The sequence below is a fragment of the Amphibalanus amphitrite genome, unplaced genomic scaffold (genome assembly GCF_019059575.1).
Source record: "Amphibalanus amphitrite isolate SeventyFive unplaced genomic scaffold, NRLGWU_Aamphi_draft 000104F_arrow, whole genome shotgun sequence".
NCBI classification, from domain to species: domain Eukaryota; kingdom Metazoa; phylum Arthropoda; class Thecostraca; order Balanomorpha; family Balanidae; genus Amphibalanus; species Amphibalanus amphitrite.
This window is the reverse complement of record NW_024881599.1, coordinates 648051-660359: the sequence shown is the minus strand read 5'-3', so window position 1 is coordinate 660359 and position 12309 is coordinate 648051. Positions and strand designations below refer to the sequence as shown.

Sequence of the window (12309 nt, the reverse complement as noted above, 5' to 3'; positions counted from 1 at the left end):
TGTTCGGATGTTCAATAAATGTCTTGCCTTACACATACATGTCCTTCTCTCAGCTCCGCTCGCAGGGGAGGAATAAGACACGATAATCAGCAGACGAATAGACCAAACCGCAGGCCGTGTCTCCCACATTGCACACTGGCTGCCAGCCCCAGGGCACTCACATTTGACGCTGAGCATCACGGGGCGGCTGGCTCCGTCCCCCTCCTGGTTGGACGCCTTGCAGACATACGCTCCGGTCGAGTGGCGACTGACGTTGCGAATGACCAGGTTGCGGTCACTGGTGTCCACGCGGTCTGAGGTGCCGGCCTCCTGAGAGCCGGGGCTCAGCTGGATACCCTGTGGTGGGGTACAGGGCGTTAGAGGTACCGGCTCTCCGGGCAGGGATTCAGCTGGATACCCTGCGGACTGCGGTACAGACGTACAGAGCGTTAGAGGTGCCACTTGCCAGTCTCCTGCGAGCCGGGACTCGGATGCATGCCTTGCAGTAAAGGTAAGTACATACAGAGTCAGCTGTACTGGGCTTCAGCGAACGCTGCTGAGTAGGTTACAGGATATTCAGGTCGATATCCAATACGGCAGGGTTGCGAAATAATAAGCATTAGAGGCACAGAACTCCGGTAAACCGAGGCTCATCTGATGCATCGCAGTTGAGGTACGGAGCATTAGATGTACTGAACCCCTGCGACCCCCGAGCAGGGACTGCAGGTCGATGTCCAAAGGTAGAAATAGAGAAGATGACTGGAGCCACGGACACATGTAATGAACTCCGGCTCCCGAGTACGAAACTCAGTTGGATGTCTTATACGGGCTATACGGAAGGTGCAAAGGGCGACAGGTGGGGCTCGAGCGCTGTTGGAGCGCTGGAAAGCCGCGACTTAGCTAAACTGCTTGTGAAACGCAGTTAGCCCGCTTTTACCAGCTTCCGGAAGAAAACAACTTAATCTAGTTTTGCTTCTTCATCCAACATTTAACAACAAAAATAATTAGTTTTCCTCATCAAGCCTCACATTGCTATACAAAATGAGTTTTTATTTCACCATGCAACTTTAAGTGAATGTAATAACAAGGTACTGGCGTTGCAAGAGCTGTTTATACTGCGGGCTATACTCCGTATAATCGGACGAAACGAGGCTGTTTTCAGTAACTGGCTCTCCCCTCTGACCAGAATTAGTCAGTGCACACAAAGGGCAGACCATTCGGCCGCAACTTGGGAGAATCAAGGCCACCAGTAAACAAAATTGCTTATATTAGGCTGAGTTACGAACTAAAACACAAAAGGCTATTGAACCTGCAGCGCTGCAACTTCGGCAGAACAATAATGTCGAACGTCTCCAATGGCCATGACCTTTAGAAGATCCACAGGTGTTTCCCAACTTCATTGACGTCAATTTGTAGACGATGTTTCGAAGCGGAGTGCAATCTTTGTGTCAGTCTCAGGCCATATTGAATCTTTCAAGTGGCACCACGCCTTTATTGAGACTTGAAACTTATCGAGATGGATGACGTCCCTCTGCATTGACTAGCATCATTCACAATGAAACATAAAACAAAGTGCGTCAACCACGTTCTCTGACCATGACAAAGGCTGTATGGTCAAACACATGGCATCAGGCATGGGTAGCAGCTCAAAATCGATGTGTCCGAAACTTTTCAACTAAAGCGCAGTCGCAAAGAAGCGATTGAGATGTGCATGAACACATCTACAAGAGGAACTCGCCAGTTTCGCATAAATTAAAATATGTAGCTATTTAGCGTTGAGTACCACGTGAGTAGGTAGGTAGTTTATGAAGGCAAGACGACACATAATCACTTGAGCATGGGAAGCGGTAAGCCAATCCAATCGTTTGGCGGTGCAATATTTTTATTTTGGGATCGAAGTTTAAGTTATGACAGTTTGTAACCACTGAACTTTCCACTTTTAGGGAGTTTTAGTTAAATGTGATCAACTACTCGTATGTCAATCTAATATCACGTTAATTATGCATATGATGTATTGATTTTGTATCACGAGAGGAAATAAAGCAAAAATGTAATGAATAAAAATGGTAAAATTGACCTTTCCATGAAGATCCATGAAGATGAAGAAGATTTCCAATGATGGCCTTTCCATTTTCTTGAAATTGACATTTTGCTCATAATATCGGACAAAATGATTGAAAAGGGTTCATTTGGAGTTTGGACCTTTTATCAATGAATTTCTCCGATATTATGAGCATAACGTAAATTTTACCATTTTTACTTATTACAATCATGCTCAAAGAAACGTTGTCTCATATAAACACTTAATGTTAAATCTAGGCTATAGGTATGATTTATTTGATGTTTACAAAAAGCTACAGATCATCTTGATATTACTGCTTTTTTATCCATGCATATTTCAGGATTTGATAATGAAGTCGGTTCGCTTCTCCAAAATGCCACAAATGCTTTTCTGTCCCACCTTCCACTTTGCTGCACGCCATTTCAAGCAGCATGGTCTTATCGCATCAACTGGGCAACGTTAGCGACTCGTAATATCAAGCCCCCATGGGCCATTGCATAACCATCTCTTCCGCTTTCGGCTGAGTTCACAACGCGGCGAGATGAGCTCTACCTCTACTTACATCATGGTACAGACGACGCTGTACTTAGATCACTGGATATGACACATAGCACCTCAGTACTTACATCGTGGTACCAGATGACGCTGTAGACCACTGGGTTGGCCGAGATGGAGCAGTCGAAGTAGACGTCGGCACCCTCCTTGATGTCATCAGCTCGCAGAGCCGAACCCAACTGCAGGGTCACCACTGGAGCGTCTGGGGGTGGGTGGAAACACTACATTGTAACAATTCCAGAAATATGGCCATTCGCAGTCATCAGCTCGCAGAGCCGAGCCCAACCGAAGAGTCACCACTAGAGCGTCTGGGGGTTCCGGTGGGCACGTCGAATCTCGGAAGATACGAGATATATGGCAGGCATCAGCTGTAGTACATGTTTCCCATTAGTTCAGGAAACTCGTGCAGTAAATATGCACAAATGCATATTTGGAAAATGTTGGAAAATGCGAATGGCGCAACACTTAGGGTACAAGGAAAGAAGTAAAGGTATCGTAATCGATTATTACCTGAAAAGTTGAGCGTGTGTTTTAACTATCATTTCATTTTCACTGTGTGCGAAAATAATGGTTGTTAGCTACTTTGATTACCTACGCCACTTCAGGTTCAGATCAGGCTCGTGTATTCAAGTTTATGAAAAACCATCCATTGCAGTACCGCCTAGCGCAAAAATAAATAGATATTTCTCAAGCAACAATAATCCTTGGTCCTTCAGAAATCGATAGGAAGCTTGAAGGACCTTCAAATTTCCATACGGGCTCCTTAGAATCAGGCATCGGTAAAATCCTTTTTGAAAGGATTGCATTCCCAATCCACATTCCTAGTGCCGAAGTGGATTGCATTCCTACCCGCAATCCCCTTTTTCACTTGGATTATGATCAAATCCGCAATCCTTTTTTGCAATCCTGTTGTATTATTATGTGCACTAGTGGATCTGGGGGAGGGAGGGGAGGGGGGCATATGGCCGTGCCTCCAACCCCAAATCACCCATTTCTAGTAGGTACCTAGTCTTGCGAGCAATTCCTATCTAAGGCACAGGTATTTTATGGGAAATATTTTTTGCCTCAAACACCCCCACATTTTAACCTCTACCCAACCAGTGTTTTATATTTTTAAAACTCGCCCTCAAATACGTAATTTTGCCCTTCCTATGTAGTTCATCAGCGTATATTATTTTGAGCGTTTAAATTAAAAGCGTTTAAATTATTTCAAGTTTCGATGTAAAGCCCTTGATAGCAAAGTACATTAAGCCGATGAAGCCGATCTCATAATTTTCAATCGCAACAAACCATTTCAAAGCACTAATCAAACACAATCCGGATTGGATTGCAAAAATTGGAAGTATGATGCAATCCAATCCGCAATCAAATCCTGTTTTTTGGAATGGATTTCAAATCCAGGTGCATTCCACCAAAAAGGAATGCAATCAGGATTTTGCAATCCTGCAATCACAATCCTACCGATGCCTGCTGAGAATTGATTTCGACTGCATATCCTTAACTTCCGATCCGATGAGCATGGCATATTAGTCATTCCACTACATCAGTTTAGGGAAGTCCCATTGCGCCTTTCAAGACTGCCATCCTATTTCGCCTGATTAACGAATCTTGCCCGGGGCGCCGGCAGCATTGTCTGCACAAAATGACGGCCTGCATGCAAAGCATGCCAGTCCAGGCAGTGACATACTCGCGCCGGTTCACATTAGGCCCGGAGCTAAGAGCCAGGCCGATTCAGATGCAGAACAGCTGTCAGGCATTCAGCGAACTCCATTCAGAAATATGTTCCAAGTCTCCAGTGACGAAGACGACATTAGTTTGCGTCCAAGAAGGCACGTGTTTGCTCGGTATTTTTGAATGGTTAATGTTTGAACGGATGCAACAATCTGTTTCACTGTGAGAGACATATGATTAGAAAGAGTTCGAGCAAAATATGGGCTGTTCATGGCTTCATGCCTGGGTAGTTATGTGATTAGGGAAGAGGACGTGCTTCAATTTATCACTTTTCGATCCTCTCAAATTATACGATCACATTCGTCAGCCATTCATCCACCTGAAATCGTTTGTCACCTCCCCCGTGGCACAAGCCGATAACGATCGAAAGAAATGACTTGTGTGACAGATTGGTTCGGAGAACAATCGAAGACATTCTGTGGAATATAAGCTCGTCTAGCATTCGTAGAATCCACAAGGAATCGACGGGCGGTATAAAGAAATACGAACATCACAATCCTGCAATTTGCTCGACTTCGTGCGCGTCGAATAGGCGGACGAATACTCTAATGCACAAACGATGTCATTGCCTAACCTACAATTTAAGATGTCGTGTGCACCTGATATCTTCAGGACCGAGTACATTGCTCATACTAACCACTCCAATCTTCATGTTATAGGTTAACCTGTGATGCATTGTGCTGTTTCAATATTTCACCCGAGCCCTAACCTCCCCAAGCAAAATAGGTAGGTACGGATGGATGTACCACATCGCTTTAGTTTCGACCCTCGAGCTGTCAACACTTGGAGCCGCGCCAAAGACATGGGGCTACGTAGCGAACAAATTGCGACCAGCCGGCTCCACTTAGTTACGCTCATAGCTGCATAATTTATTAGGGACCCACCTCCCCGATGAGTTACGCGAAGCTCATTACGCGCACTCGCGCTTGGCCCGTAAGTATATTGTTGTGAATGGACCATCCAATCGACCAGACAACCTTATACGCTAGCCGTGACTCCACTGACATAAAATAAACCATGCACCCCATTACACCAGTCACCTAGACAGGAGAACATTTACATATTGTGCAGTCTATGTCCGACATTTGCTGTGATCTTGGCGACTAGCTATGGTCGGTAGATTGCGGAGGAGCGGTTGTTATGTTGTTAAAGCCGTGCGCTACGTGTATCGGAGAGGGCTGTTACTATTCCTCCCGCCTTCTCCCGGCCCCTCGCCACGGCGGCCGCTATCAAACCAGCGGAAATGGCACGCCAAAGGAGCCGCCAGATGACGAGAGCTGAATACCCGAGGCGGTATCGCATACGTGTAGCCACCACGGGCCAACGTGCGCTTCCGAAGGCTTGAAAGCGTACCGGTCCTGGTACTATACCGGTAAATAGTGAGCTGTGTAACGATCTTAACGTGTAACGATGTGTTAGTGTGTATTGTTCAATGTAAAACGATCGAGGAGTTCCTTCCGTCTTATGGCTTGTCTTTACTATGCAATGGGTCAATCCTTCGCTGGTAAAATTCACATCAGTTAAGACCACATGTGAGCTTGTAAAAGTTGGCACGAGTTCTATACAGCACAATGGAAGATGTTTTGAAGCACCGTCCTTCAGTATGGTAATGCTCTCAACACTACAAAGCGACACTACTGAAGCACATTACCGTATGATGGTCGCATATACTCGGTACTCACATCTCACGTTGAGCGCGCGCTGATCTTCCAGCGTCCCGGCGGACACCATTGCGTTCTCGGCGCGGCACGTCAGCTGCTTGCCGTCGTCCTCGACCGCCGGCTGGAAGGGCAGCTTGCTGCTGGTGATGTTGCCCCCGTTGGACACCTGGCACAGAGACGGTCCGTCACCTTACACCGTCGCCGTCGTGCTCGGAAACGTGTCACGTGCGCCCATCAATTCAGGACAGTCCGCGGATGGGCCATGCATTGTAATGGCCCGTTGATGACCGACTACGGAGATGAGTCATGAAGGGAGGGGATGCAGTCGACACCCACCTTAGCGCGTGACTTATGACTGTGTCAACACCCCGCGACAGGCTAGTGAGGCAGTGAATGATGAATGTACTTACCGGCAAAGGCTGTCTTATAGAGCATAGGTCAGGGTCTGTGCCGACGACCGACGTAGTGTAAGTTCTGAATTTAAAACCAAACCAGAGTCACGCATACAATGGACGTTTTCATCGCCATAATTTCCTTTCCGTCCGTATTTAGAATTCTGGTGAAACGTGAATTTAAAACAGTGACATGAGTAACGTAAAGAAAAGCAAACACAAACCAGTTTTCGAATGCCTCGAAATGTACGGTATTTTTATTGATGGTCTAGTTCCGACCACAACTCGCCATGACGCGACTTCCGTGACTAACAGCCTGGAAAACGGGATTACGTAAGCCAATCTTTGAAACTAGCCGCACGTCTGCTAGAGTCGGTGCTCGTTCTTTGTTCTTTTCCTGTCCAGGTGTTAGTAGTAGATAAATTTAGTGTTACAATACTCCAACTCAAAGCGCTGTTCCAGTAATTATATATGAGTACTGTTTTATTGAAGCAACTAAGCTATTGCTTCTCATAAATGAAGGCACGCTTGCAGGCAGTTTCTACTGTAGATAGTATCAGCGATAAAAGGATTGGGGTTTTTAATCCACTTGGCACTGAGCAGGTCCTGGTAAATCATGGACTGGACAAGACCACAAGGGTGTGACGCTTTCTGTGGCGAGTTGTTTGAGATCATCATGGTCACAGAACACGTGCCAACCTTGTCAACAGCACAGCCAGCCGGGATAGTGAAGATAGTCTTCCAGCGAATACCAAACGTACCATAGGCAAATGGTCAAGTGCAGATGGATCGTCGTCACTCAATCATTATTTACGACAATTTGGCACCAACTACAGCACTAACGATATATTGCTTTGTAGCTTGCACTATAATGCTGAGAAAGAACAATTTCAATATAACTTATATGCTTAAGTCATAGACAACAGCTTCTTTACGACATTCCCAAGTCTGCCAGTCCAAGGCTGCATACCGCCACGTGCCGCATTGTTCACAAACTTTCTCTGTAGTTACCGCCACGACCTCCGGACCGATCCCTTCAAACGACACCAGCGCGCCAAGTTTGCCCCGCGGGTCTCACCGCCTGCGAGTGGCCGCCGAGCTGCCGGTTCCCGATCCACCAGGTGATGTTGGCTGCCGGCCGAGAGCCGAACGTGCGACAGACCAGGTGGTACGTCTTGCCGGCCGAGAACGCCGCCGCCGCCGAGCCCAGGATCTCCACACTCAGAGGACGGACTGCCAACAGACGGCGCGTGCTGACGTTATTATCACGTTACTAACTACATACATCATTCATTGAGAGGTGATGGGTACGAGGTGGTAACAAAACAAAGGTGATACAAAGCATCGAGTTTTATATACAAAGGAACAGGTGAACATCCTACTCCCGTGATAACGGGTGAACTCAGATCCTTACATATTGCTGAAAATGGAACCGAGCTGTGTATTTTGTAAGCTGCAAGCCCGTTTGGGCAGCTTAAGTTCACTACCCAGTAAATTAGCCATCATGACGTTTGCGAATCAGTGTTAAAAATCAGTATGCATAAAGCAATGACGTTTCCATAACAATGGAAAATGACCCTTGCTGTGTTCTAGTCATGAAGTTTACAAGCTTGCTGGGATATTCCAAAGCAAATCAAACTGTCATTTACGCCTTACCATGATCTTCAATTAAAACGAACAAATTGGCCTCTTATAGATAAATATAAGCTTCAGGGCATCAACCAATAAACATTAACTGCAAGCTCTAAGATCGTAACGGGTTGCATCTTGAGGTCTTCAATAAAGATAAAAAACAATTAAACAACAACAGTGAGGTCGATCACCGCCTGCAAAATGTTTGCACTATTTATCATAAGCTGTTTCCAGCTTCAAAGCATATTATCGTTAAAGAGGCAGATAGCTGAAGCACCAATTACATGCAGGGCTGCACAACATCAAACACAGTCTGATTGAACTCAGAGACGGAACTCCTACCCAATTATTTCCCCTTGTTTTACGTTCTGGAGGCTGTTTGATGTTTATTCAATTGGCTAACTATACGAATATAGTCGAACACGGATACTCGCTATCCGCCATCCAATAGTCGATAAGTGCACCGAAGATGGTTCGTATCCGAGCTGGATTAAACATGCTTCCATCACACGCTAACTCAACTTTGCCGGCTGTCGGTTCCCATTTAAGCAAACAGAAATCGGCGTTGTGAAAATCGCGGCTGGTGGTCCTCACAGTGATTGTGACAGGGTGTTGTGTTACGATCGACTGACGAGCGCGGAACAATGCGAATAATTAGCGAGTACGCAAACAAGAGGAATCGAATACCTTATCAGCGGCTCAGCTGTCAATTTGAGGGACTGCTTTGGGTGTCTGGCGGCTTTGATATCGCATCTGAGAGCGCACAATACCAGTCTTGAGCAAATAGCTACCGCGAGTTATGCCTGAGCATAGATGATAACAACACGTAGCAATACCTAATGCGTGCAGGGGGCAGTGAAACACTGAACAGTGAACGGACCTACCATAATAGTAACAACACGTTGCAAATATGAATGTATAAAATGATAAATAAGCACATTATTAACCATAAGCAATGTTTGGCAATAAGACGTCTTAGAAATGCATGCATGAAATTATTGAATGTCTTCAGAGTCTTTACTATGCGTACCATTCCTTCCTTCCCACCTGCATATCTCGCACGCCCCGCCCACCAGCACAGCCGACTGGCGGCGACGTCCCTGCACTCACAGTAGATGTCCAGGTGGACGTCGTTGACGGCCGGCTGGCTGATGTTGTTGTTGGAGGCGGCGCACACCAGTCGCGTGTCCAGGTCGGAGCGGCCCAGCGGCGGCAGGCGCAGCTCGTTGGTGACCTGACCCGCCCCGGCTGACCGGTCAGTGCCGTCCAGCAGGCGACTGCCGCGAAACCAGCGCACTCGCGGCGCCGGACGACCTGTAGGGTCAAACGCACAGCGTCACAGGCTGTGGGGATCGGTAATTTCATCTGTGCTTGTAGCTCAACGGAGAAAACCACCAATCGATAGAGCGTAAGCTGCTGAGTGATGTCTCGTTTTGCGTCGATTCAGACGAAATACGTTCAGTCAACTAAAATATTACACGGGATCTTGAAAGACACGCACGAAGATAATCTTGATTGTAGGGTTCAAGATTACCCAATTTACATCGTGGATCAGTGGCGTATCCAGGGGGGAGGCCAAGAGGCCATGGTCTCCCCCTTTGGCATCAAACATGCAAGTGGGCCCTTTGGGTTACTTGAGTGCAGTGACGTACCCAAGGGGGGCCATGGGGGCCCTGAGGGGCGCCCTGGTGACCAGGGGGACCTGAGGGTCCCCCTGGTCACCTGAGGGGTCCCTGGTTATCTGATGGGCCCCTGGTTACCTGAGTGGCCCCTGGTTATCTGAGGGGCCCATGGTTATCTGTGGGGCCCCTGGTTATCTGAGGGGTCCCTGGTTATCTGAGGGGCCCCTGGTTATCTGAGAGGCCCCTGGTTATCTTAGGGGCCCCTGGTTATCTGAGGGGGCCCTGGTTACCTGATTGGTCCCTGGTTATCTGAAGGACTCCTGGTTACCTGAGGGGCCCCTGGCTACGGGGGCCCTGGTTACCTGAGGGGCCCTGGTTATCTGAGGGGTCCATGGTTACCTGAGGGGCCCCTGGTTTCCTGACAGGCCCCTGCTTACCTGAGGGGCTCCTGATTACCTAAGGGGCCCGTGATTGCTTGAGAGTCCCTGATTATCTGAGAGGCCCCTGGTTACCAGTGGGGCCTCTTGGTATATGAGGGCCCCTGGTTATCTGAGGGGCCCCTGGTTACCTGAGGGGCCCCTAGTTATCTAAGGGGCCCCTAGCTACCTGAGGGCCCCTGATCCCCTGGGTGACCCCTGGCCAGTGATCTGAAGAAACCCTGGTCACCTGAAGGGCCCATGTTTACCCAGGGAGTACCTGGTTAAATGAAGGGCCCCTGCAGTCACATAAAGGCCCTTAGTTACCCGTAGAGCCCCTGGTATAACCGTCCCCTGGTTATCAGAGGGTCCCCTGGTCACCTGGTGGGCCCCTGGTCAATTGAAAACCCCTGGTCAATTGAAAGGCCCTGGTCAATTGAAAGGTCCCTGGTCACCTGAGACGCCCCTGGTTACCTGAACGGGCCGTGATCACTCGGATTCAATGGTAACGCCTAAGTGATGGCCCCCACCAGTGTCTCTAAGCCCTAAGGCCCTCACAACGGCGCCTGCGAGGACCCCACACCAGCGCATCTGACGGCCTTTCACGACACCTCTGAGGGACTAACACAGGTGACTCTGAGGCGCTCGCTCGCTTCACTTCCTCATAAAATACCGTGCATTTTATGCATTCTTCTCAAGCAAAAAAAAAGAAGATATTTTTACCTGCCAATTTTGCACATTTTCTCAGGGCTTAGACAGACAGACAGACAGACAGACGGACAGAGGGGCCCGTCTGCAAGGGGGACCGGGCCCACTGTGCCCAATCCCCTCATCGAAAGGCTCTGGATACGCCCCTGCCTGGGTTGACAGCGGCATCCGGGTGATCCGTGGGCCCCTTTGAGAGCAGGCGGCCCCCTCCTGGGCGAAATCCTGAGTATGTGCCTGCTTGAGTGTCCCAAGAGAAACGACCTTCAGGGCCTCATCCAAAGTACTGACCCAAGCATAAATAAAGTCAAACTGCGTCAAACTATCTTAAAATGTCATTTGATGGCCGCACCCAGAGGCTAGCGTGGGCCCTCAGATGTCGCTTTGGCGGCCATAAAGAAGCTTAGACTCGAGCGTGGGATCCTTTGACGCTGGTGTAGAGCCCTAAGGAGCCAGCGCTCAGCCCTCTAAGGCCAGCGTGGGGCCCCTCTAAGGCCATTTTGGGGTCTTCTAAGGCCAGTGTGGGGCCTTCTAAGACGTCTATGTCCAGCGTGGGGTCTTTTAAGCCCCAGACATGAGACTCAGACATGGGGCCTTCTTAGGTCAGATTGAGGCCCATTGGCCACCGAGACTAGCTTGGGGCCCTTTAAAGACAATGTGGAGCCCTCTTAGGCCAGTGTGGGGCACTCTGTGACCAGCGTGAACCCCCTGAGGCCAGCGTGGGGCCATCTGTCATTTGACTTCAGACTTTCGGAGGCTGGTGCTGGGCCCTCAGAAGCCAGCGCGGGCCTTCATAGGCTGGCATCGGGCCAATAGAGGCCACCTCGAGGGCCTCGTCAGCTACTTTTCAGATCTTATGCATGTTTGGGCCCCCTGAGGTAGGAGTGGCCCTTAAAGGCCGGCGTGGGACCCTCAGCTGGGGCATCATGGGCTTCTAGAGACCGGCGTGGGTTCGAAGGCGACATAAGGTCGTCAGATTGACTCAAAGACTTCCAAGAGCCAGCGGGGGGGGGGGGTCAGCCATAGCATGGGTCTCCTGAGGCCATTATGGGGCCCGGAGGCCAGCGTGGTTCACTCTGTTGCCGGTGGGGGGCTTTCAGAGGCCAGAATGGGCCTTCAGAGGTCGGAGTGAGGCCAATGTGGGCGACATAGAGCCATCAGAGTCTAGATCAGAGCTCAACCCGAGTCGGGCCCTTCTAAAGTTAACCCTCGCCCTGGCAGGGGAGGGGGTCGATGCGACCCCCGACCCCCCCCCCCCCCTAAGGTTTTTCGAAGATAGCGTAAAAACGGCGGCGTGCGCGCCGCCAAATTTGGCACAGCCTATGGGGCAACCTTTTTACATATGACCTGATAATTTCAGGTCCGGGTGACCTTGGATCAGGTCACCAGGTCAGAAAAACCGGTACAAGGTCATGGTCAAATTTCAATTTTCTTTTTGCACCTGTCCAACTCACAGTTTTGGACTGATTTCCTGCAAACTTTCAGGATGTGCTAAGTTCACCGAGTTGTATAACATATAGTTCGGGTTTTTTGAGGTCACTGACCTGAGGTCAG

At 49.0% G+C, this 12309-nt stretch overlaps 1 protein-coding gene across 1 annotated transcript in view; it reads right to left on the bottom strand.

The window, feature by feature from the left end:
- Positions 1 to 12309, bottom strand: part of LOC122380685 (nephrin-like) — a 50745-nt gene that overhangs the window by 22009 nt on the left and 16427 nt on the right. The window contains exons 4-8 of the mRNA XM_043364060.1: positions 9123 to 9326; positions 7459 to 7613; positions 6010 to 6154; positions 2668 to 2798; positions 162 to 336 (exon numbers count right to left, since the gene is read on the bottom strand). Of these exons, the coding sequence (XP_043219995.1) occupies positions 162 to 336; positions 2668 to 2798; positions 6010 to 6154; positions 7459 to 7613; positions 9123 to 9326 (810 nt within the window). The remainder of the gene's footprint in view (positions 1 to 161; positions 337 to 2667; positions 2799 to 6009; positions 6155 to 7458; positions 7614 to 9122; positions 9327 to 12309) is intronic.